This window comes from Sinocyclocheilus anshuiensis, unplaced genomic scaffold, assembly GCF_001515605.1.
Source record: "Sinocyclocheilus anshuiensis isolate Anshui unplaced genomic scaffold, SAMN03320099.WGS_v1.1 scaffold20, whole genome shotgun sequence".
NCBI classification, from domain to species: domain Eukaryota; kingdom Metazoa; phylum Chordata; class Actinopteri; order Cypriniformes; family Cyprinidae; genus Sinocyclocheilus; species Sinocyclocheilus anshuiensis.
Window position 1 is genome coordinate 2,110,386 of NW_015558646.1, and position 27,302 is coordinate 2,137,687.

Below are 27,302 nucleotides of genomic sequence, written 5' to 3' on the forward strand. Positions count from 1 at the left end.
ACCGGCATTGTAGGCTACTCTCTCAGGAAACAGTCCTCATCCTCCGTAAAATGCGTTGCACACATCTGAATATTTAGGTTGAACTGTTCCGGAACAGTGTTGTAAATACAACTTAACCAATGATTTCTAGTTGTGTCCTCTTTTGGAAGGCCAAACAAAGTAGTTTCTCTTTCACAGCGAAACATACAGCGAAACATACAGCGTCTCCACGAGTCCACGACATGGCGGCAGCAGCAACAATATTACAGTGAGAATAAAAGTTACGCCTTCTTTCTTTGCGTGAACATTTGGGCGGTGTTATGCAAATCTTCCCACACAGTGACGTAGACATGTGGGGCCGTGTTTAAACAAGACATTTTAGGAGGGCGTGGACATGTCTTTTATAAAGAATATCTCTTTGGGTTTGAGACTTTAGTCTTTGCAACTTTAGGGATCTTATTTATGCACGAACAGCTTGTAACACTCCAAAGAGAAAGGAAAACTTGAAATTGCATCATATGACCCCTTTAAACTAATGTTTTAATGTAAGAACTTTTAATTATCAATTAATTATCAATAAATATCAATTATTTAATGTATTTAATTTAATGTCTTTAAAAAAAGAGTCTTATTTCATTTTCTCTGCAACTCCATGTGCCAATACAAATGTGTAATCTAAGGAAATAACAAATATGAGGAAGAGTGAGATCAATCAATCAATAAACCAATAAATAAATAAATAGGTGTTTGTCTTAATAATAATAATAAATTATGTAGTTATTATTATTATTATTATTATTATTGTACAATTAAGTAGTTATTATTAGTATTATAATTATGTATAATAATAATAATAATAATAATAATAATAATAATTTAGTTATTATTATTAATATTATTATTATTAGATTTAATATTTTAAATTAAATTTAAAATATTACATAACTTTAGAAAAAGAAAAAAAAAACCCACAATTTGCTTTAGGTCAGGGAAGATTTAATTGTGGACCCTGTTGCAGGAAACGTTCAGTACACAGAAAACAAAACACAGATAAAGAAGGTGAGATGAAGCTTAACTCTAGGTAACATCAGGCATTATACAGCAGCATAGTATAACCAATTTATATGGGCCTCGTAGGATTCCTGTAAGCTTGGCTCACACACACACACACAATTTAAAAGCCATTTCAGTTTCAGATTAGCAGCGGAGAATGAAAAAGCGACTGACACTGAGGGCATAACTCAAAAGAAACAAACATGGTGAAGTTTATGATGATCATCTGTTATTGTTTTTAAGACGTAATGACATAAGTGTTCATTCGTTCCGTATGGAACATACTTAACTGTGATTACACCGAATGACAAGATGACAGTATCGATATTTGTTTGCGGATGAAATATGGAAAGCGGTTTGTGTAGACTGATTCATCTCGTTTAATCATAAAGCATAACAGATGAGAGTAAACCATTAGACTTGATTAACATGTAAATTGCCTCTGTAATTTGCTAATAGATTGAGAGTATGAATAGGATGCAGCCACCTGAACTTTTAGCAGTAATGAGAACAGTAATCGAGCTTGAACGCTCATGCAACTGGTGGCAGCAGGCAGTCGACCTCTCTGCTCCATCCTCTAGATCCTTAACCTTGAGCCACAATCTACAGAGTTTTTAGCCAAATACCTGTTTCTTGTTCTTTATTTTTCTTCCCTGACTTACTTTCCTGGTAACTGAAGATAACTGAAGTTCACAAGATGGTCTCCAGGAAGAGAAGCCATTATAAAGGAGTCAGGGCTCAATTCATTCAGTAACTGATAAGACAATAGGTGGTAAATGTCCTGACAAATCAGCCTTGCTCTGCTCGCAACGGAATAAACAGGTATTTTGAATCATTGATAAAGGGTGGCCAAGTCTCTTTAGCAACAAATGATATGCAAATGCTTCAATTAGAAGTCCCAATAGTCCAGATATGACTTGACCTTTGGATGATTACAAACCATTTTTCTCTCTCTTTTTCTCCCTCCTTCTTCTTCTAAAATCTTACTTTGCGCCTCATTCTCATCACTGCTTAGTGAAAAAGTTTCTCATTTTCTAAAGCAATTCCCCTCTCTGTGCTCCAGCCTCAGTTCAATTGATTAGGAGAATGATATGCGTCGAGCCACATTTTTATATGCATTACCGAGTGTTTGATTACACAATGCAGGCAGTGGATTGTTTATTAGAGGGGAAATTAAAAAGGTGTAGGAGCATCATGCAGGAAGCTGAGGTCCCTTGACGAGTACCCTGTCCCATGATTATGCTTCTGTCAATCTCCGGCCCGTTGTGACCCATTTTCTCTTTAAAGTTTAATACAAGAGAATGGCAAGCAAATTAGCTGCTAAATTAGAGCACCGTCATTTCCGCATCGCTTTGGCCCTCTGTGGCAGCTTGTGGCATGCCACAGACCCTCCAGCCACGGTTCTGGAATGCTAATCAGCCTCCAGCACTCAATTTTCTCTAGCCATACCCCTTATTCTCTTTAAACAATATCCATCATTTAGACCAATTTTAAAACCAAAACCCATTTTACACAGGAACATTTTTCATTTAGGGCTCCTTTCCCCCTCTGTTTTCATTTTGGCTTCTTATCTTGCTTTAAAAAGCAATTTATGAAGCAAAAGTCTGGTTTGATAAAGGTCTAAGCTGGCCACTGACCTGAATTTGCTGGCCGTCTCCCATACGTGGCACTAATTAGCAGTCAGCATGTCTGAAACTATCTGTTATATATGGACAGGACAATATCAAGTAGACAAGCATCCATTTACACTCTCAATGGGTGGGAGGGCACTCTGAGTAGAAACAGTCACAGTTTGGGTAATTAACTAGGGCTAACACACAATTAAACCATCCCAATCTCATCTGTGATGAGCAAGAGGCAAATTCAATTAGGTTTGGTTACTACTGAGGGTTACAATACTCTAGTTAAATGGAAAGATGGGGTTTAATTTTCCCTTCCAGCTGGAACTGGCTCTGGGAGCCTGTTCCATCTCGTTCCTGTAGCTAATGTGGAAGAGAACGATGCTAGCAAACCTAAAAATAAGGGAACAGACAAACTGCTTGCTTCATACACTTTCAAGCTTCTAAGAACTGAAAGTATTCACAGTATAGAGATTGTGTTTGGCGAGATTCACCATCACAAGCTGTTTATATGCTGGATATGTGGTAAGGATTATGGCCTAATTGTGTAGCATGCATTTGTAATGGATGATTGCACAGCATCTGTTGAGAGTCTTGAGACAATACGGAAAATCAAAGCTCTGGCTGATCAGTGAGAGGTAACAGCTTTGATCAACCGGTTAGAAGGTATAAAAAAATGCTGATTTTCAAAGATGTTTGAATAGCTTGTAGCTGGTGTGTGGTGAGCGCACTGGCGCCGTTGTCCTGTGGCTGCTGTCGCATCATCCAAGTGGATGCTGCACACTGGTGGTGGTTGAGGAGAGACCCCCACACATGATTGTAAAGCGCTTTGGGTGTACAACAATACACAATAAAGCGCTATATAAATGCATCATTCATTCATTCATTCATGTTGGCGGGTGGCTGCATTGAGCATGCTGGGAAGGCGGAGGGAAGGGTTAGGAGAACACCCACCTTGCTGTTTCTTTCGCTGATGCTTTTCTCTGCTTTTCTTAGCTTGTCTCTCTCACTAGTCAACTGGACAGGTGAGCGTCAGACAGACAGATACATAGACAGACAGAGCAATGGTAAGGCAAAGAGAGATGTCATAGCTGGAAGAGGAGAATAAAGCAAAAGCCAACTGCCAACTTTACTGAAGGTCACATGGCAATAAAACTTGGGGACAGCAAGAAATTGGATGCAAGCAGCCTACTTGAACATTATCAAAACACTGTGTTTACCTACTAATGAAGTAATACAGGGTTTCATTAGTGGTTGTTGTGAGCTTTGCAGGAGTGAATTCATAAATTAAGAACATCATTAAACACCCTCACACAGTTCCAGTTCCAGACACAATTGAGCGCAACAGTGCCACCCACCTTTTCAGCGGACTTGGTTCCGAAATTATTTGGCCAATAGAGATTTTTTACAAGTCTTTATTAAACCGTTAAGAGTGCTTTTTAGGAGTGGACTGGGGAAAAATATTAAGAAATATTAAGTCTTTAAAGACTTTCGAGTTATCATTAACAATCAGAGTGCTGCGCACTATTGGCTTCAGTCATTTCCATGATGCTTTTGTTCCAACAGCATCCATTTCAAAGGAAAGTTCTAGGCACAAGAGTCGGAAATGCAGTAAATTGGTTGTTATGCATCTTTTAGATTTGCTTCTGGAATCCTGTTCTTTCAAGTTTTTCCCATCATTTCACTGCCTTATGACGGGCTCAGTGAATTTAGCTCAAGCACTTAGATTCAGTGATGCTTTGCTCCCGCTTTGAACTTGCTATGAGCAGCCTCTTTTAAAAAAAGAAAAGGGGAAAAATAACATCTTAACAGACTCTTTTCATTCAGAGGAAGCATACTCTACTGCCTCTAAAATATACTTATATGGTGCAGTTTCCCCATACTGCATGTAGGGTGGAATCAAATATTAAAGACGTGTAATGGAAAAGAAGATGGATACCTTCATGGTGGGGACAGTGGAAAACTTTGATCACATTTGAAATCCTGTCCTTGCTTGTAGTGTTTAGTAAGTTTTGTTGTTTTTAGCTGTATTTATTTTTGACGATATGAAGGGCAGAACATCAGCCAACACACTGAACATTGTCAAGAAGAACAGCAGCATCTTTGTATTCCTTGTGATCGTTTCCTCAAAGAGAGAGAGAAAGAGAGATGGCACACATGCACTGCATTTCAAACGAATCAGCCTGTAAAGGTGAATGGCCGAGCTGTGTCCCCTGATACTGACCATGGCAACAGCGCAGGGCACATGGCGACCAGCTCTATGATTCAAGCGAAGTGCTGTCCTTATCGGCATCATTACCGCCAGACTCCTTGTCAAATCCATCCCGGTAGTGGCAATAAGACGCAGGTCCAGCCCTGCACTGCACCATAATGTTACGAGTCCCATGTTGGTACAGACAGCTGACCGCACAGCTTTCTGAAACTTATCAGGTGCTGCAAAAGATTTCTCCCTCAGTATCGCTTGGGTTCTGAATTATTAAGCAAGCTACCGTTCGATTCCACATATTTGACACTATTCCCTTCCTGTAGAATGTCCAAGAGGAAAGAAACGAGGAACCCTGGAGAAATGTGTTGCACTTTGTTGCCGTTAATGTGACGCAATTACCAGCTGCAGTCAAATCAAGAAAGGGAAATATCAATCCACCACAAAATGAAAAGAGAGAATATGGTTATATGCTTATTTAAAACTGGGCTTGGCAGAACAGCTGAGCAGGAGGCCTAATAATGCATGCACTCTCATTAACTCTTAAAAATACATGAAATGAAAGTGCAAAGCTCTTATTTTATTCTTTCCATTTTACATTCAGTCTGTCCGGAATTTTCTGTACCACAGCTTTGATGAGCTCATCCGACTATTATTTTCCCATGAGCTGTTGTGTTGGTTCCTCTGAGTAATGGCTCTCTTCAAGTATGTGTTAAAGGCAAATCTGTTGATAAGCATGTCTTTGCTGTCATCTCTTTCTTGTCCTTTAAACCTCGGTCACCCTAATGGTACAAAATAATGTGAAAATGTCTGACAGTCATGCTTTTCAGCTCAAAACTTTTGAAATGTACATCATAATGCAACCTAACAAGGCTTATTTTAGAGATGTTATTTTGAAACTTTTGTTATCATGAAATCTAAATCTAATAAAAATTAATATAATTCATTTTAATTAAATTTTTACAGTACAATGTGTTTTGAAACCAAGTTCTACTTTCCATCTATACCAGACGACCAAAGGCAACAAGTTAGCAAGTGGGTTCAAGTGTGGGTGAGCGTAGTCAGTTTTCACAGTGATGTGTTGTGCACCCACAACATTGTGAAACTGTAGTGGGAGAAGAGTTTTACACTGACTGTCTAATAAAGGGTACAATTTGTCACCTTTACGCATGACAACCTATGAGTTTATATCCCTTTCAGATGTGCCAAAACACCCAGGCGATATATGCAAGTCTCTCATGCTAATATCCTGGTGCTTCTTTAGCGAGTGCATTATATGTTCTCTACCAGAAGCACCAGAAGTCTGTTGATGCGAGAATGTTCCAGAGCCAAAGCTTTGAACGTGCCATCAGAGTGCACATTTGGAAAGAGTATGCGTCTCCAGGGCTCCGCTTCGCTCCTCTACCTGTTAATGTGCTGGAGATGACTGAGCTTCAAAGAGAAGGCGATCGCCTTGGGGTAAGACTGAAGGACACCCAGGGAAAAACAACAGCCGAATGACACTGCTGTCCAGGAAAGCAAAGCAGGAGAGAGCAGGTGAGCAGTCATTAACGGGGTTGCGGTGTCCGTGAGGAGGGACGCATTGGGTGCGCGCAATATGGCTCGGCATGAATGAGTGTAGAAAAGGAGGGATGATGGTGACTGATGAGGAGCAGAGCGCAGAGAGGCCTGGGCTCATGAATATGTGTAGGAGTTGAGAAAGTGATGGACGAGGCAGATGGAGGAAAGGAGGGAGGCAGAGTGGGTAACGTGCCATGATTTGGCTCTCGGGGCAGATGAAGTGCAGGGGTGAGGACTGCACACAAATGAAGTGTCGGGCTCTGAGACGCTCCGCTTTGCACGGGGAGGAACCCATTCCAGCTCCGCCTCCACTAATGTGCCCATTTGGTAAATCTGTGAGAATGAATGGTGGTCCAAGCTGCCAGGGTCCTTAATGACAGCAACTCATCTCGGTTTGAAGGTGGGGAGGCTCTTGTTGGAAGAAGCTGGGGGCAATAGGGCTTAGAAATGCTGAGAGGTAAGTAAACAGAAAGACAAAGTGCTGGCTTTTCCAACTGCAATATATTTGGTTTCTGGAAAACTATTTACGCCGTGGATGGCGCTTCACAAATGGTGATATTTTTTTCCTCCTATTAAACTCCATAAGCTAAGCAAGCAAGCTACTTCTTTTGTCCCAAGGCAGCACTAAAATCTAAAATGTTTCAAATTGGGTTTGGTAGGAAATAGCAGTCATTTTGCGGGAGAAGGACTAAGGGTTTTTCTTGACAGGAACGATGATGTGAGAGCCAAAGACGTAACACAATCCCTCAAAGCATTGATACAATAGCTAGGAACAGGCTGCGATGGAGCAATTGAGAAAAATCAAATCCAACAATTTGAGGGGGATATTGGCCCTTTATTAAATCATACAATCCCCCAAGTCTTAAAATACCCATTTAGAGCACCACTGCATTCACGATAAAAGATAAAAAGGTTTCAGTTCGACCAAATTAGCAGAGTCTCTCCCTTCGCTGCCACATTAGAAGTTGCATTACCATTTGAAGCAGACAGAGAAAAACTGCTTCATATGACCTTACAACACAATAAGTACTAGTGATCCTAATGTGCTTGTATAGCTCATTTTCAGGGCATTTGATGAGCTGAGAGTCAAGTAGGTTTTATGATGGAGACAAATAATTTAATGCCTGGTAGTCTAATAGCCACTGGAGAATAGTCTGGAAACCGGAAAAAGAAGGCGTGTTGCTTCACGGATCTGTAGGACAAAGGGCTCTTCTAAGGCAACGTGAACTACAAAGCTCTCATGAGGGAAGATAAGAGAAACCTCAGTGGATTTGAAGCCTCTGAGAGTACAACAAAGCACAGATATGTTCTGTGGTATAATCAGTGCCAATGGAAGGGTAAACTATGCATGTTAAAGGTGAACGCTAAGGAACCGGCATCGGTGGTAGCTTCCATTAGCGTTAACCTGTGTTTGATAACCTTGGGTAGAGAGTGCAGAGCAGCTGAATGGGTCACACCTATGGGGCTGCTTGTGAACCTAAAGTGGTGATGAGAGAGAGCATAGTATGTACAGTGGGTTATGGTGCAAGTGTTGTTACCTGGGCCTGCAGGGTGTTGATCTGAGACTCTAGCTCCTTGATTTTCTCCTCCTGCTTCTGCAGTTCAGCCTTCGCCTCCTGCCGTGCGCTGAACTCCTCGTCGAACTGAAGACAATAAAACACACACAAAAACATTGACATAACCATATGGATTCCATCGACCACAGGACACATCAACACATTCAGCATGTCTCTCCACCTTCACTATCATCATCATCTTGATCCAAGACTAAGCTTTTACTAGCTGCAACATCTGGGTCTTATTCACTTACAAAGTGATTTAACACATGTGCAAATATAATGTTGATGAATATGGATCTAAATATTCCAGAATTTACATTTACCCCACTGTTTAAAAGTTTGGGGTCAGTAATTATTTGGCAAGGATGCATTAAATGGATCAAAATCACAGTAAAGATGTTTACATTATTTAATTGAAACTATTCTGAATATTTTGTAATGCTGTTCTTTTGAGTCATAAATAATAAGGTTTCCATAAAATTATTAGGCGACACATCTGTTTTCAACATTTATAAAAACAATATAAAATGTTTCCTAAGCACCAAAACAGCATATAAGAATGAGTTTTGACGGGTCATGTGACACCGAAGACTGGCGTAATGGCTGCTAAAAACTAGTTTGCCATTACAGGAATAAATTACATTTTAAAATGCATTACAGTAGAAAACTATTCTTTTAAATGGTAATAATAGTTCACAATATTACTGTTTTCACTAATTTAATTTTTGATTAAATAAATGCAACCTTGATGCGCATGAGAGACTTTTTTTCAAAAATATTTTTTTAAAATCTTACCAAGCACTAACTTTTTAATGGATGACAGTGTGCATATAAATATTAGATGCATCATATTCTATTAAATCTATATGTATGTATAAAAAATTATACACAGCTGCAATCAAATGCATACACACAGTTAGTTAGTGTGACCCAGTGTTTTCAGCTACCCAGTAGTATTTGTGCTACAGTACTTTGCCTTTAAACCGCAAGCCTCAGATATCTGACTGACATTTGGCAGAGTTGGGCAGGAAGCTGAGCATAAGCATGGATACACTCTCAAAGCATTGTGGGATACAGCTCTTGGCTTCACTGACAACATCAGCAAGTGTTAGCATCCTCATGAACCTCCAGAGGAAATGTTTGAACTAAAAAATTACAATATTGTTCAGTGGGGCCTTTAACACTATTTGAAATGGTGCCTGTAAATAGTGTTCCCAGTATGGCACAAACAAGCTTGCAGATTGGAGCATCAGCATTGATTCTGCTTGCACTGATACAGATCATGTTGCTCTGCTGCCAGCTATTGATCAGACGAGAACAATCAATGTGCTGTCTCACCGCTCATGGAAGAAAAGTTTGGTGACAGCAGCCTGGTTGCATACCAATAGCGGCACCCAGGGTGATTAATAGACTCACCTTTTTGGAGAATTCAGCCGCTCTCTGCTCACTCTCTTCCACTTTGGCTTTATCCACGCACTGATCTGTCATACACAAACAGTCGGATGCATGACAACGCACAAAACACACAAGTATATGTAAATTACAAGGTGCATTGTTAACAAGATGCTTAAGATTCCACATCAGACACCGAATGAAGACAATCAAAAGAACAAAAAACCGAACAGAATAAAATGAACCTGTCAGTGTCTCATTCCCCCCTCCCCTCTAGAGATTTGTATTCTGTTCTGGAGGTTTGAGATGTAAATTTAAAAACGGCGCCCCACAAAATCTGTTTTCAACTCATTAAAGTAAGGGAAGAAGTGAGAAAATCTAACATTTTTTTTTGTTTCTGTAGATGGGTTTGAAACTTTTAATGAGCCTTTGTTGGCAAGTTACGAAAGTGTTAGTGACAAAACACAAAAGAGGGGCAAAGAAGAAAAAAAAGAGAGGACAAAAATTTACATCGCCCTTATTTTATTAATTCCTTTGGTGTCCAAGAACTTGCATGACAAAACAATTGGCAACAAATGCTTTCCCTCACAACATTTAATCATAAAACAAATGAAAAAAGTCCAGGACTGCAGATATAACCGGTACAGCTGTAGTCGTGTTGCGTTTATAAGACATGACATGCCAGCCAGATTTTGCAGATAATGTTTTATTTATGCATAATGAGTGTACCTTATCTTACGTGTCAGGTGAGTGCAGGTGTTTCAGACAAGGCTCTCATGGGGACCGGGAAATAATAATTAGATCTACTCCAGGAAATCGCAAACTTTTATCAACTGCAGTTGCGTCTCCCTCAACGCAGCGTGATTTCACAGTTATGTTAGACAGAATGTAGTGTGAACCAGTGCAGGATTGTTATAATCATGCTCTAGACATCCCATTTAGCCTCAAAAATCTTTCTGGCGGATTTCATTGAAGTGATATAACTCAATACTGCTCTCTCGCTTTTACCTAAAGCTGCTGACCGAAACCTGAAACTCCTTTTTATTCATTCCGAAATGTTCTGGCCACTTTAACAAATGGCCACACAGTTCAAGACTGAATTGAATAGTCTGGAAAACTGAGCTGTACCAATGAATAATAACTTAAAAGGAACTGCGCTGAGGTCTAGTGTGGCGTTCAACACAAAGATGTTTTCTTCAAGACCCAGGAGACCTAATCTCAGACCTACCAATGAGATGACTGAAGTCCACATCCAGTCGTTCCCTGTAGGCAAAATCAGGGTCCATCCCACTGCGGTGGAGGACGATCTGGGACAAACACTCCTCAATCACCTTGTAATACTGAGGCCTGTAATAAAAAGAATGAGTGCAGCGAGAGTGAGGGGGCAGAGTATGACAAGAGACAAAGCCGTTAACTTCATATAAAATACCGCCTCGTGCATTCCTGCGAGGACAGCTCTTTTCGTAAATCATCTGGTAAGACATATCTTTTAATGGTATTTCACGGCATTGAATTAAGGCTTCCTTCGGTACATAATGAAATCACTAACGGCAAAGTGTGCAGCCAGAGAGCGGTTGGGTGACTTTGTCCATTCAAGGTGAAGACAAACCGACATCCGGGCCTCCATGGTTCCCTCTCTAATTTGCAATCATCTTTGGCAATTAAGGGCAGCAATAAAACCTGAGACGCAAATCTAATCAGTGTAATCTGTGTAATTAGTTGCACAATGGCAGGGAAAACACGGCCTTGTGTTTGGAGGGGTGACAATGACGGGACGGGGAGTAAATGGGTCTGGGACTAGACACTGCCACGGCGCTTAGTGTGTGACCTTTTCCAAGTTATATTACCAAATTTAATTGCGAGTGACATTTAACAAATACAATGTCGACTTAAGCCGAGCTCCGTAGTGGCAAATAATTATGTTCCAAGCATGACCTTGAATGTCTCATGTAGGTATTCAATTTTCCTTCCAGAAATGTGTCGTCCCCTTCTCCCAGCTTCTCGACACAAAACAAGCTTTTGAATTCTAATGAACGAGCATGACTTTAAAAATGTCTCTGTGCTAAATAATTGCACCACAACTCTTAGCTAAAGCCACTTAATTCTAGAGCATTACATTTTTTAATCTCCAAATATTCTTGTTTGATAAACAATATTTGTGGGGGAATATAGACAAGCTAATGGATGAATGGCAGAGTTTGTTGACCTAAAGTAATAAATTACACAACAGGTGTGTATTTGCACTTATGTTTTCTTATTATCATATTTATTTGCTGCTGTTATGGTCTGTGTGCTGCCAATAAGGAAAACCAAGATGTCTGCTAAATTCAGCCACAAAGGGTGACACATTTAATATTTTAGGTAATAATACACAAACAAATAAAAAATTATAAATAATAAATAATATGCAAGCATTCAGATGCTTCCTGATCATTGCTGTTAATGTTAACTATAACTGTAATTATTAAAACAGTTTTCATTAACTGAAATAAAGCCAAATATTAGATGGGAAAAAATTACTTATTTTACTTCAGTTAGTTACAAAGGCAGCAGATATTTATAAAATAAAAATATTTATACAAAAAAAAGTACAAATGCACGTAAAAATACTAAAATGAACTGAAAACTGCAATTATTAAAACAGTTTTCATTAACTGGAATAAAGACAAAATAAAATATGAATATTTGATTGAAAAAATACTTATTTTATATTTAATACATTTAAATACAAAATATTTATAAAATAAAATAAAAAAAACATTTATAAAAAAGTACAAAAGCATTTAAAAAATACTAAAATTAACTGGGAACTGAAAATATAAACAAAAGCTAATTCGGAATATTAATAAATATTACATTATTTTATAAATAATACAACACTGACTCATAATCTCATTTAGCATACTGCAAAATGCTAAAGTACATATTTTTTTAAATAAAAGAGCTGAATTACAGCATCATAGAGGATTGCATCTCTTGTTGTAACATTTAAATATAATAACCTGTTTTGAATAAACCAGCCATTAAGACATTACCATAATTGGATGTCTCTCCAAGCTCAATGACAAATAACATACTCAAATAACCAAACAAATAATCATATTCATACAATTTGCCAATTTGTGGCAATTGCAGCGATGTGTAATAAGCATGCAGAGGGGGCGGATGGGGTGGCTGGAACTGATAGGGCTGAGAGTGTCACCGAGCCCGGCTTAGTGGCAAGGCCCGAAGCTTACGCCTGTCACTGATGTACACCATTTCATTATCTCAATAAGCCGCCCTATTTTCTCAACATCCTGGCTACCACCACTGCCGCATGCTGGATAGAACTGAGAAGGAGACGACTGACCCAGAACTGTCACACCCCACCAGAGGAGAAGGCATATGTCCCACTCATCGGCGCTGCTCTTTCCTTCTCTCGCAGTCTGGCACCTTCACTGTCTGCCTCTCATCTCCCATCCAAACCCTGCTCCACACTGTCGATCTAATCTTCACATCAGTCACGGCCAAAAGTAGAAGAAGTGCTCCATATACTCTCCCTCTGATCTACCTTCTATTAAAGAGTTTTAGAGAGTCATTGCCCAACGTCTTCCTTCCGCTGCTCTAAAAAGCAGTAAAAAGGAAGGCTGGAGGGCTGAAGGACATCGGTAACTGTTATTAAATCGTTCTGTTTATTTTATTTCAGGTTATTAAACAAATTGAGGGAAAACTTTCCATACAAATAACCAAGGACAGAGTTGAGGGCACCGAGTTAAAAGATGATAAAGGTGTCTGGTTGTTTTGCTGGAATTAAAGAATGGCTTTAAATCAAACGGTGCGATCTATTGGCACGGACAGCTCTCCTTTATGGCTGGCTTTGATCACCAGAGTACCTCCCAACACCTATGAACAAGAGTGACGTTGTCGACTGATGCGGACTGAAGTAGAGAGATGCCACCAGCCTATTCTTCCCTCCCTCTCCTTGGAGACTCGGTCATCAAAGCGCACACTGATCTCAAGGGATCCCTTTAATCTAAAATTATAGCCATACAATTTCCCAACCAGCCAATCCAATCTACATAAAACGTCTCACCAGGTTCAAAAGCAACCAAAGATGTCAGTGATGAGAAGTTTATAGAGTGACCATGTAATGCAGATGCATATGAGGCAAACAAACAAAACTGTGTATCCATCTTTGAGAAATATGTTTTAATGCAGATAAAAGAGTCATTGCTCAAACATCGCTCTTAGCGATGGATCATGTACTTTATATCAGATATTTCTCATAAATATTTCGAAATGGTAAAAAAACGGAAAGCAAAATTCGAGTTGATATTAAAAAGTCAGATTTTTTTCTGTGGAATTACTAAGGTCTTTTTCTGAGGAGAAAAATCTGAAAGGCAGAAGACTTAATTTTCTCGTCATTTAATCTCATTGGCATCTAAAAGAAACAATTGGAGACGTTAAAGAGATTCCATTTGTTATTTTTCCTTCCTATGGGAGAGAGTCTTTAATAAGTGCATACATTTTTAATCAGCGTTTGTAGTGATCCTGTTTCCTGCCGACAGAGTAACAGACACAGGGGCGGGAGGGATGGCACTGAACGAGAATCTGCCATACTACTTGCTTAATGTGTTTTCTATTTCTCGCTTTTTCCAACAAGCCAGGCAATACATTATTCATGGCTCAAAGTGAGCAGCAACATGTCCATGGTAAATTCCCTCCCTTTCATCGCTTCGCTCTTCCGTCTTTATTAAATATTTTACCTCAGCAACAGGTCTGATGCAACAGTGAACTGAAATGATCAGTATCATTTCTTCACTTTCTGACAGACACACAAACTCTGAGTGTGGCTGAACATGCAAAATAACTCTCTCTTTTAAATAAATTATCATTCAAGACATAGTTAAACAGCAAAAAACGACTAAAATCTTATATCTTGATACGAGTAATTTCATATTATTACAATAGCACAGCTATACAGCACAATAAAGTTAATTGAGCTTTTTTTAATTACATTCAAAATATCCCAAATTAAATTGTATTTATTTATTTTCATTTGTTTTTAATTATAATCTGTGAATTCTCATACTCAAGAATGCTTGTTGAGTCAATAGAAACTAAGAAAACCGTTAATAAACAGGAGCAATCTTGTTACCATCACACTTATGGAATAGATTTTAAGAAAACATATGATAGCACTCACCTGATATAATAATCATTCCTGATGAGCAGCAGGTGCTGGAGGATGGATAGGAAGTATGGTTCTGAGCCTGTGTCTTTCACCATGTTGGACAGGAGATGGTACACCTCACCCATATCAGTGCATAGATCGTTAAGGACATAACTGCACACTGCTTGCCATGTAGTAAAACAATGTTAATCAAAACATCCCATTTCTATACTATGTATGCATATAAAATTGTGTAAAAGACAAGAGTGACTGAAATTATTTGAAGTGCAGTAGTATAATTCTAAGATGAGAAAGAACAATAAAATGCAAGCAATACAACTAAAGGTGAATAGCCATCCCTCACTGGAAATCGTGTGCTAGTTTTAATTCAGAAGGAGGACTGAGTCAAAGGTTGAGTCAAACCAGAACTGATGTTATCTTCCTGCATTCTAAAGTATCTTCAGGGATCTAATTTGCTAACATATGTAAACACAAGTTTTGAAGAAAAGTGGCAGAGGCAATACCTCTTCTGCCAGTTCATACCCGGCTGTGGACATGAATCAAATGAAAATTCTTTAAGTTTGATTATTTAAAGCAATAAAACATGGATCAGTCACTTCCTTTTATATTTATTTATTTTCTGGACCGAAATCTCATCTTCAGTTTGTCTTTCTTGTCTCCAAAACAGAAGAAATGTGCTCTTAAACTTGCAGAGTATTGATTAAATGTCCAACATTTCCTCTCCCTGAGGAGAAAGGGCAGTGGCTTTCAATGTCTAAAATAGATGTAATATCAGATAGTCATCATAGTCTTCTTTTTATATTATTATTATATCAAGAACTGATGTCCCAACCCTGTCTGGTATGTCCACTTGAGTTAAATAAATGACCGGCGATCTATTTTCAATGGTGGCAAGCTAAAGCATATGATGATTAATAATAGCAACTCGGTAGCTCATTAATTGTTTCTATTAATGGTCCTACAATGGAGTTAATATAACAACGCTCACTTTAAAAAAAACACAGTGTTATAAAAATTAATTTAAAATGTCTAATAAAATAAACTAAAATAACAATCTTTGTAAATATGGTCAAAATTGTGTGTATATTTGTCATGCTGCACTGAGCAGAGGTGGGTGAAAAATTGAGTCCAGTCATTACATGTACTGTAGGTTTTGACAATGTCTGTTGAAATATTTAAACGCTGACTGCAGGGTGATGCACTGGCTGGACTGGAGCACACTTTCTTGAGCCGCCACAGTCACTCCTTCCCTTCCACTGGGATACAAATCAAAAAGCTATGGATTCTCAATATTTAGAGGAAAACAATAAAAAAAAAAGTACAGCAGGTCTGTTTTCATTTAATTAAAGGGAATCTGTCTCAGGTTAGAGAACTCTATATTCTTTAAAAGAATTTTAACTATAAACCGAGATACTTAAAAAAAAATCTATACTATATTGCATATATAGCTCTATATATTTATGGAACAATAATAAAATTGAACGTTAAGACTTCCAGCCACTTTAAAAACTGCCCTTGCAGCAAACCAATCTGCCCCAGCACTGCTGTACATTTTCTAATTAACTCATATAATTTCAGTTATTCATAAGGTTGTGAGTGTATCCCATGTTCTGTCAACTCAATATGAGAATACAAGCATCTTCAGAGCATTATTGCTGATAACACAGGTGATCTGCTTAAGTTAATTATTTTCTCCACACTTCAAAACCAGCAAAATGCACCAACAAGCCATTCTCTCTATTAAGCAGGGCCACGAGTGTGCACACAGACACACACCGTCTGTGCATATTTGTATTTTGGGCATGTTTGGAGTAATATACTGGTGGGGAAGGTGATGCATAAACATGAGCTGTATCAGCATGGAGCTGAGCAATACAAAAGACAGAGAGGGAGGGTCAATCAATCACACTGCCCAACTTTCAATTAATATTCAACAGCTTCCTGAAGTCACTACAGTGGCCAGAACTAAACCAGACCAGAAGTGCTATATTTATACTACTACTACCACTACTAATAATTATTATTATAATAACTTACACTTTATCTCGATAGTCCACTTTAGATGCTATACTAAGTAACTTTGTAACTACATGTAAACGAAATCTCATTATAGTATTAGTAGAATAAGTTGACACGCACTTCCAAAGTTATAGTCAGTAGAATGTCTGTTTGGGGACCATCAAAATAAAGTGTTAGCAGATATTAAGATGACAGTCTACTAATACTAATACTCTAATGCAGCGATCTCAATTCCAGTCCTCGCGCCCCCCTTCCTGTTTTTTTTTTGGCACTACGTGAAAATCTAATATCTGTTTGTGCAACCATTTGCAGCAACAACTGCAATCAAGAGTTTGCGATAACCGGCAATGAGTCTTTCACAACGCTGTGGAGGAATTTTGACCCACTCTTCTTTGCAGAATTGTTTTAATTCAGCCACATTGGAGGGTTTTCGAGCATGAATGGACTGTTTAAGGTCATGCCACAGCATCTCAATCGGATTTAAGTCCGGACTTTGATTTGGCCACTCCAAAAACTTAATTTAGTTTTTCTTGAGCCCTTCAGAGGTGGGCTTGCTGGTGTGTTTGGGATCATTGTCCTGCTGCATAACTCAAGTGCGCTTGAGGTCACAAACTGATGGCCGGACATTCTCCTTCAGCATTTTCTGATAGAGTGCAGAATTCAAGGTTCCATCAATTATGGCAAGTCGTCCAGGTCCTAAAGCTGCAAAGCAGCACCAGACCATCACACTACCACCACCATGTTTGACTGTTGGTATGATGTTATTTTTTTGGTAATTTTGGTAGGCCGGCCACTCCTGGGAAGGTTCACCACTGTTCCAAGTTTTCTCCATTTGTGGATAATGGCTCTAACCGTGGTTCGCTGGAGTCCCAAAGCCTTAGAAATGGCTTTATAACCCTTTCCAGACTGATACATGTCAACTATGTTGTTTCTCATCTGTTCTTGAATTTCTTTAGATCACGGCATGATCTGATGCTCTTTAAGCATGCTTCACTTCGTCAGACAGGTTCTATTTAAGTGATTTCTTGATTCAACAAGTCTGGCAGTAATCAGGCCTGGGGGTGGCTAGTAAAATTTTACTCAGATTTCTAAAATAATGTGGTTAATCACAGTTCTTTCGTGATTTCACAGGAGGGGGCAATTAATTTTTCACATAGGGCCAGAAAGGTTTGGACAGCTTTTTTCCCTTAAATGCAATCATCATTTAAAAACTGCATTTTCTATTTACTTGCATTATCTTTGTGCTGTATATATATATATATATATATATATATAGCTTATATTTAAATAGTCATAAAGCAGCCTGACAGAAAACAAGAAAGGTGGTGAGATTGAATAAATAAATAAATGCATACATATAGATATTATCTCTATAAGTAAATGTAGGAAAATATTTGTAAAGCAGCCTGACCGAAAACACAAAGCGGGACTGAAATACGTTTGTTGTTTAGAAAGAGAAGAAGGGGAAAAGGACTGAGAAAGACAGAGACCGTTGCTTAGACACGCATATTACACAAGGCACTTACAGATCAATGCCAAATTGTCCTTAGAGACAAATGTTGTGTCTCTTACACAGTTGGCTGCTCACGAAAATCATTAGTCCAGACAGCCTGAACTAAAACTCTGGCTTCTCCATCATTTCAGCGAAGCTTTCCCTCTGAGAGGTTATGGAAAGAGGGTGAAACGATAAAAACCATCAACAAAATCAGCACTAAAACCACAGAAAAAAATATGCTGCTTTTTCGAATTCAGCGAATGGCTTCAAGCTGCTTTATAAAGGGTACTGTGAGGATACACACAAATCCAGAAGCTACTGCATATGGCTGCCACGTACGCAGCTGTGGCCTGAAGGGTCAGATGCAGATGTAGAAACAGGGAGAAAATAAGTGTGAACGGATTTCCATAGCCGTGTAGCATAGTCTATCCGCAGATTTCAGGGGGAATGAAACAGAGGAGAGGTGAGCGTAGAGGTTGCTCTCTGTGTCTCTGGAATGTCAGTATAATGAGCTCAGGGCCAGAGGAGGATGCTGGGATATGTGTGCGGTGCGTGCATGTGTTGATGTGAAGAGGTTTGTTTACCACCAGAGTTGCCAGAGGCTGGACTGGAATTTAAAAAAAAAAACCTGATTCTCAAATCCCTTCCGAATAAACTGGAGGTCTTGGCTTTAGACCCATGAGCCACACCGGGTGCCCTTGCGGCTGCACGCATTCACGAGGCAGCGGTAAAAAGGATATTCCATCTCTGCGCGGATGTCATCCAGTCGGTGAGACAGTTCGATGGAATCCTCCTCCTTATTTTCATTAAACACCTTCAGCTGAATGTCGAGCTCCTCCGTCTCCTTCAGCTCCTGTGATTACAGAGGTTGACATAAGAGGAATGAGTGACTGATGAACATGTGTCCTCATATAACATTGGTAATATAACAAGAAAAAGTCTGCTTTTTAGATACTTTAAACCAGGTATCCTCAAATCTGGCCCACGAGATCCACTTTCCTGCAGAGTTTAGCTCTAACCCTAATCAAGCACACCTGAGCATGCTAATCAATGTCTTCAGGATCATTAGAAAATCACAGCTAGGTGAGTTTGATCAGGGTTGGAGCTAAACTCTGCAGCGCAGTGGCCCTCCAGGGCAAGATTTGAGGAACGCTGCTTTAAACTCTTTGTACAAGGCTTTGAACTGACCTCATTAGAGTTTTGTGGCACTTAGTTCATGACTTTGCTTTGTTAGCTTTGAAATAAATACATGCATTCAAAATTTACAGTTTACAGGTGCATCTCAATAAATTAGAATGTCGTGGAAAAGTTCATTTATTTCAGTAATTCAACTCAAATTGTGAAACTCGTGTTCCACGACATTCTAATTTATTGAGATGCACCTGTACATACATTAATATCCTCAAAACAAGCAGTGCAACTGGAAAGATAATAAAAATGTGTGTAGGTTTTGGACAAATTCCTGTTTAATAAGAAAATGAATGAATGAATGAATGAATGAAAACCAGAACCCCTTTAAGGTGATGTATGAATGCCAATGTTAGGAGAGGCTTCAGTATGCCAATGATGAATCAACAGCCTATTGGCTAATTTTCAACATATTAGCCATTGAACATTCATTTTGGATCTAATGTTGATGTTTACACCGAAAAAATGCTGTTTTATAAGAAAGGTTTTTGAATGCTGTGCTTGTCAAGTGATTCAAAACTCAGGTGTCAAATAAAACCATAAGTCTGATTAGTTTTGTATAGTGCTGAGAGTCAATCTGTTTTTCTATGGTACACAGATTGTCTTGCTATGTATACCAGTAACATATGCGACAGATCTAAAGGGTTTAGAGAGGAAGAGACATAAAGAAAGAGAGGATAAAATAGGTGTGCTTTACAACTTCACTATGAATCACTGCTGGTGTAGTTTATGGACGGTGAAAAGCCAAATGTAACCCAATTTCTGTAGTTATCAATCAGTGGACTATACTTCAGGCATGCCATCTGTCTTAAAGCAACAGCCAATCAGAGAGAAAGAGCACTCGCAATGCCGCAGTAGGAGGCAGGACTGAGTCTCTCTCGCTCTCTCGCACACACACCAAACACACACTCACCCATCCATCTCCAGAAATGTGTATTTTCATTTCATCAGACACCATTTTCTATCTCTCCTTGAGGATTTAGTGCATCTCATTTGTCTTTCACTTTGTTTCTTTCCCTTTGCACTTGCCATTTTGAGGATACTAAAATCTGGAAACTCATTATTCACAATTAAAGAACAATGTAATATTTAATTGTCCTATTAAACTTTCAAATACATTATTCATAAATTACGATAAGCTCATCATATGCGGGGGTAGATTGAGATAATTATAATAATTGCAGCAATAATATGGGGAGCAGTCAAAATGACTTATTAAGAGTGAGGAAATGCCACATAAATGAGATGGTGAGCGATGTGCTGGCCTGGTTGTGGGCTTTGTGGCAGCGTGGGGCAGAGATCTGCGTGCTGATTGATAATGATGTGTGAGGGGAATGGCCTTTATGAAACAAAGCTGTGCCATTAGGGAGGAGGACACTAAACCAGGGAACATTTAAGCAGTTTTTAATAGTTTTGTTCATTTGTTCAGAAGTTTTTATTTGTTCTGTAAAGCCATTTTTCAAACTTATTTTTTATTTTTTTTATTTTAGCCTTCACTAATGTCATTTTAAACACAAACTCTTTCATTAGAAAAACAACATCTGTCATTTGATTACAAAAATGCTGTTGTACATCTTTTTTTCTATTTATTTACTAACTTTCCACAACTAACCACAAAAGAAAAACTAATGAACATACAGTATATCCTATTAAATAAAAAAAGAAAAAAAATCAAATAAGCAATAAAAGTAATGAAGTACAAACATTTTTTTTTTAAAGAATGAAAAAGCAAAAGATATACTCACTGGTAGGATCTTCTTGAGGCCGCAGCGCAGAAACTCATTTCGTAAGTGTATCCTGAAGTCTAAATCATCTGGCGATGTAACGAGGGCATTGATCAGCTGCATGCAGGCCCCCTGTATTCACACACACACACCACCATCATTTAATGCAAGCAAATTCTTAGAATCATCCCTTTGGTGATAAATGATTAAAATGTAGTACCCTGCAACAGCCTCTTATTCATACTGCTCTCATCTCTCATCTTAAAGAAAAAAATCTATATATCACATTACATAAAATAAAATGAATTCATAAGGATGGAACAAGGCAGTTGCCACTGTGAAGGACTGGGAGAGAAAAATGGTAAAAATGCAGGGAAAAGACACAAGTGGATTAGTAAAGATGTCCAGAGGAAGGAGGGATGAAAGGAGGGAGCAAGCCTGGCTGAACAGATGTGTATTTGCAATTGATTTATCAGATCAGGGCAGTGGGCAGGGAGGAGTGCTGATGGTTCTTAACATGCTATAAGGTGGCTCCAGGGAGACAGCTAGGATGAGAAGCAATGCTCTTCACTTGGTTGATCAATGCAGAGTGGAAAGATCACTCTTGATGGACACGTGAACAGTCTTCCTATACATTCACCAGCCTTGGCCTGGGCTTTTGGAGTTGCTGTTGGCCTACATTTTATTCTTCTGCATTATTTTATTTGTCAGAAGCCCCTCCGTCATTCTGACTCTCGCTTGTTTGGCCTTCAAAGATCGGCCTCAAAAACAGAAACCTGACTTGAGTCATGGGAGAGACAGTTCTTGATATGATATTTAGGCAATGGCAGCCATTTAGAGGAGATGCATAGTCTTGATTGACTTGAACATTTTCATTAACTGAAATAAAATAAAAACATAACTGAGGGGGGGGGGGATTATCTAAAATATACAGTAATTTTTTTTTTATTTCAGATTGCTGGCATTTTTAAATTATACCAGTGCATTAACTTGGGCCGCCCTAAAATACAAATAAATAAATAATATTTGAAAGTGAAAATAGAGTGAAAATCTAGTGAAAATAGACAACTGAAAATGGGGAAATAAAAATAAACTAAAACTAAAAATCTAGTGGGAAAAAAATAATAATACTCTAAACAAAAATAAATCAATGCTTAAAAATTCTGCTTTTCACAGAAGTAGCCTTGGGTTCAGTAGCAGCCCAATGGCATCAGGAACCATAACACTATTCTTGATTCCTTCTCTCGAAGTCCCAGCTACCCAGGAGCTGCAGCAGGCAAACGCAACGAGGCCTAGTTTGCTCCCATTGTGCAACATTATGCCTCCAAATCACCAAAGTTATTAAATCTTCTCGTATTCCCATTTGACCAATTATTTCAATTTGAATCATTGAAGAGGCCCACTGAGTGAATCTAGATCGTTCATCGAGTTCTCCTGAGGGCAAATGCATTTCATCATCAACACACCAGCCTGTTTGGAACGATGTTGCAGATAGGGTGCTGGAGCAGGTTGAGGAACTTATTTTCCTTTATGGGTTGCGTGTGCAATGATGAGCTTCTGCAGCACAGTGCCAGAGGTAGATTCCAGCAGAGTAATTAAAAAAAACGGCACTGCTGGGACAGTTTTACGTTTGCGTGCTTGCGTCACTGAGATGGCGTGACGGCAAAACACATTTTAATCAGGTTTAAAAAGTCAGGCTCTGCAACCCATCGCAGGTTTTAAAAGTGTTTAATTTCTTTTAACCGCCAGCGTTGGTGAGGTGTTTTAATTTACTTCACAATTAGCAGCGGTTCTTTTCATTAAAAGCCTTTTTTCAAGGAGGAAAACAAGGCACCAAATCAAAGGGATTCATTCCTCCCTTCTCCTCTCGCTCGCCCTGGATCATATTGTCATTTTCACTGCTCTCTCAACAGCAACACAAAGATTAGGGATTTGGTTAATGAATGTGTGAGAGGGGCTTGTTGTGCTTGGTCACAGATCACTGCAGGCTGTGGAGAAGCACGGAATGATAAATACAGGTGTGGTGCTGCATCCTTGCCCTTTTGATTCGGTTCCTCTGAGACCAGTCTGGAGAATGCAGAGGAAAATGTAAGACGGGAAGATGATAAAGTAACCATCTCTCGAGAAGAGGGTTTTTTTTTTTTTTGGTTGTTGTTGTCGTCGCTAGTTTCCAGAGCTTTTTTGTGTGACCTGGTTGGGGCTGATTAGGGTTTAGAATACACCTCCTGTTGCATTAGAATAGCCAGCAGCTAGCTTCCTTCTTGTGGGGTAGGTGGCAGGGTTGACAGACGGCCACAGAACACAGTGAGAAGAGGGATAGGGGGACTTGTTTACACACGTCAAGCTGAGCCGGGGTGCAGAAGAGCTTTGAGTGACAGATGTGCCAATTTCTACCTGGCTCCAGCATCAAAAAGAGCATTGGGAATGAAGAGGCCTCACACATTGACTGACACTAAACAGAGCAGATCTATACCTGCTGCCCTGCGCAAGCAGAATTCTGCTAATTATTTGAAATTAGTAAAATAAAACATGAGGACATATAAAAATGTCTAAAAAAAAAAAAAGTGTGATGTTGATGTGTGTTCTACTTGAATATTCCTTGCTCGTTCTAGAGAACAGACGCAACATCTAAATTCTGACACAGGCTAAACAACATGCCCAAAGATATAAACCTATCTAAAATAATAAATAAAATAAAATGATAACAGCAATAAAAAATGTGATTAAATAACAGATAATATAGCAAATTAGTAATATAAAAATTAATTTAAATAAAATAATAACAGCAATGAAAATGTGAGTAAATAACATATTGCAATTAAAAATAAATAAAATGTAAACCAATAAAAATAACAGAGCACTGCAAAAACAAAACAAAATAAAATAAAATAAAATATTCTGAGTATTCTGTGACATGGTTATGATCTTTTCTGAAGTTCTAGAGGAGACACATGTGCAACTAAGGTTATTTAGAAAGAATTCTCTATATTTGATCCACATTAGCAGCTTTTCAACACTAAATTCTGTGTCTTATTCACTAACCTCCTATAACTCAATTTAACAGATTGCTAAAATAAGTTATATTTTATAAAATATATCAAATAAGGATACTGCTGTATTATTCTTTTTAGAGAAAACACATCATATTCTTTGTCTTTATGTTTGTCTATTAAAGAATGATTCTTATTCTAGACAAAAGGCAAAACTGTCTTCTGAAACTATAGTTATTAACTTTGCAGCTACAAAGTCTGGGTTACCTGAGCAAGAGTGTATGTGAATATTTGTATAAAGAGTGTGATGAATTATAACATGAATGCAATAAGGTGAAGTGGCAGGTGTGGAAGGCCAGCATTCTGACTCTCTTTTTCTTGGAAAGGGCGCCAACTCTGACCTGTAGCTGCTGGGCTTCGTGGTTCTCCAGCCCCTCCACTATCGGAGCAAACCTCTCCTTATTATTCCTCTCTGCAGCAATGGTCATGGCTGCCAGGATCTTATCCAGACTAAAGGAAAGCAAGAAGACAAAACATTGCATTTAAGTAAACAAGCTTTTTATCAAGACATGGTCATGACATTGGTTTAGAATGTTCACCCGAGTTGGTCTAAGCTTGTAATCTCGGTCTTGGACGTTTACGCTGGGGAACTGGAACAAAGTCACAGACTTTTATGTAGAGTTATAACTCACTAGGGTTTTGAAATACCAAAATAAGCCTAATGTTCAAACATAGTAATAGGAGAAATCCTTTAGTCTACTCTACAATATGTGATGCTGTGTCAGAAGCAGCAACACAAGAGAACCGAAGAGATGCGTTTGGACAGTGTTGTTGTGAAAGCAAATTAAGGACTTTACAAGGTTCCATGTCTGTTTTGCTGACTCAAGCACTGGTGGATTGCAGTCCATGGCTAAGGGAAAAGAACACCAGAATGCATCATAGACAAAATAATAACTGCAGAACAAATCATCGCTTGTGTAAAAATAGCCCATTCAGTAAAGAAACACATGCAAGATTGTGTGTTAACTGTGTATATCACTAGACTTGCTCTTATCGGGTTAGGAAATGTTCATTTTGGAATTTATCAATTGTTTTCTATTTGAATATATTTTATATATTTGAATAAAATGCAATTTATTCCTTTGACAGCAAAGCTGAATTTTCAACAGCCACTACTCTAGTCTTCAGTGTCACATGATCCTTCAGAAATCATTCTAATATGCTGAATTTGTGCTATTAAATTATCATTTGTGTGCAATTATCAATAATGGTTCTTTTTCATTATCAATGTTGAAAACCTGCTTAACACTTTTTTTTGTAGAAACATTTATATAGTTTTTCAGGATTTTTTTAACAAATAGAAAGTTCAATGAACAGTGTTTATTTGAAATATAAATTTTGTAACATACATGAATTTTATAACTTCTAATCAATTTAATGTCTTTACAGATTAAAAGTGTAATTTAAAAAAAAATTATATATATATTTTAAATCGTACAGTACTTAACCTAAATTTGTGAATTGTAGTGTATCTTGACTTTCACAAAATATTAAGCTTTTTATATATTTGAAAGAAATATAATTAATAATTAATTAAATATTTTTATATTATGACAGAAATTCAATTTTGGAGTCAACCCAGTCATTAAAAGTGTATTTCATCAACATGTAGCCCTTATTTTTCCTCCTATTCCTCCCTTTGATGATGATTAAATGTAAAGAAATCTATTATGTATGAAAATCACAATTATGATTAAGACAGGCAGGCACAAGATGCTTGTCGACTCTTGCATGCAACAGATTATAAACACTACATACTAGTGATCTACACCAGATGTTAAGTTCACTTTCACATGTCTCGTTACCCCAAAATCGGTTTGCTGTGCTCTGTCGTGGAAAAACTGCAGAGAGAAGTTTTGCTGAACAGCTAGGTGTAAGATCCATGTTTTGTGATCCAGGTGATTAAGTTGTAGTCGTGAGTGGGCTGTACAAAGTCTTTCATGCTGGTTCAAACATGGCTTCAGAATGAGCTACACCTGCTCAACTCTTAAAGAGGGCTTTGATGTGACAGCACTAAACATAAGCCAGTGTCACTGCACAGCGTTTGAGAGGGAAGGAGCTAGTTTCAGCGCTAAGTGAGGTATCAGCATTTTACAGTTGTCACACAGATCTGCACACTCTCTGATCACCTACACACCCATAAAAAACACTAATCTACTCACCTACCACACACCGATTCAACCAACCTGCACTTAGCATGTGAGCATGAGTCTGTCTGCATGTGTTTGTGTGTTTACTCAAACAGATCCCAGGGCTGAAGGTGCTGATTGCCAGATAAAAACGATCAGTTGCAAACTCAGCTTTTTAATTATTCAACTACAAAACTAACACAGCTTGCATACGCTTAGCCGGGGGCTTTCTAGCAGGCTCATTTGAGAAGGGCATAGTAACATGTACTCTTACTGCATGCAATGGACGCTTGCTAAGAAATATCAGTTTCTGGTCAGTGCTGTAACGCAATGGGACCATAGAAAATATTGTAAAAAGTACAAAATGTCTGATTAGTATATTTAAAAGTATCAGTACATTTTGGCATAAAATTTTGGCACAAAAAAAGTTGATTGATATTAGTATTAAATAATTAATTATATCAACTGTGTATAACTTTATTACTAAAAAAAAATTGTTTTAAACAATATGCCAAACATCCCTTTCTTGTAATTGTCAGAGGATATTTAAAAAGAAAATATATAAAGTAATATAAAAAAAATTGTTATAACAATTGCTTTATTACTATATTTAATAGTATTAAATATTCAATAATAATTATTATAATTACTACTACAAGTAGTAGTATTTTTATATAGTGTATTTGAAGATACATTTTACTGAAAAAAACACTATAGAAAAGAAAACCACATAAAATGGGATTGAGCTGATGATCTTACATGTTCTCCTCTCCGATGATACAAACAGCTGACAGAATCTTGACAATCTCAGTCATCATATTAGTCTGCTTGGGATCGATCGCTCTTGCGAGGAGGAGGAGGCTTCGTTCGTCCCCCAAGATTCGTTGGAGGCCATACTGAAAACAAAAAGACATCTCATTTTATTACAACTTGCAAAAATGTAAACATTTTGCAATGGATAATCCCTTTACACAATGAACCCCTCATGTATGGACACATTTAGGCTTTCTTCTCCTGAAAGAGCCAATTAGGCAGGTGTAGATATGTTTTAGGATAAATTATTTTAAATGAGGACAGGACAGCAGGGACAAATAATCATATTCCTGCATTTTTGTCTTCCTTCCAGGGTGTAATGCACTGCACTTGACCACAATTTGAG

The 27,302-nt window shown here is 38.2% G+C and overlaps 1 protein-coding gene across 1 annotated transcript in view; it reads right to left on the reverse strand.

Annotated features, from left to right (window-relative positions):
- The window catches only part of diaph2 (diaphanous-related formin 2), a 420,052-nt gene that overhangs the window by 263,285 nt on the left and 129,465 nt on the right, over nucleotides 1–27,302 (reverse strand). The window contains exons 9-17 of the mRNA XM_016477051.1: nucleotides 26,903–27,039; nucleotides 24,356–24,464; nucleotides 20,986–21,096; nucleotides 18,793–18,905; nucleotides 14,551–14,667; nucleotides 10,594–10,712; nucleotides 9,390–9,454; nucleotides 7,953–8,057; nucleotides 3,606–3,668 (exon numbers count right to left, since the gene is read on the reverse strand). Of these exons, the coding sequence (XP_016332537.1) occupies nucleotides 3,606–3,668; nucleotides 7,953–8,057; nucleotides 9,390–9,454; nucleotides 10,594–10,712; nucleotides 14,551–14,667; nucleotides 18,793–18,905; nucleotides 20,986–21,096; nucleotides 24,356–24,464; nucleotides 26,903–27,039 (939 nt within the window). The remainder of the gene's footprint in view (nucleotides 1–3,605; nucleotides 3,669–7,952; nucleotides 8,058–9,389; nucleotides 9,455–10,593; nucleotides 10,713–14,550; nucleotides 14,668–18,792; nucleotides 18,906–20,985; nucleotides 21,097–24,355; nucleotides 24,465–26,902; nucleotides 27,040–27,302) is intronic.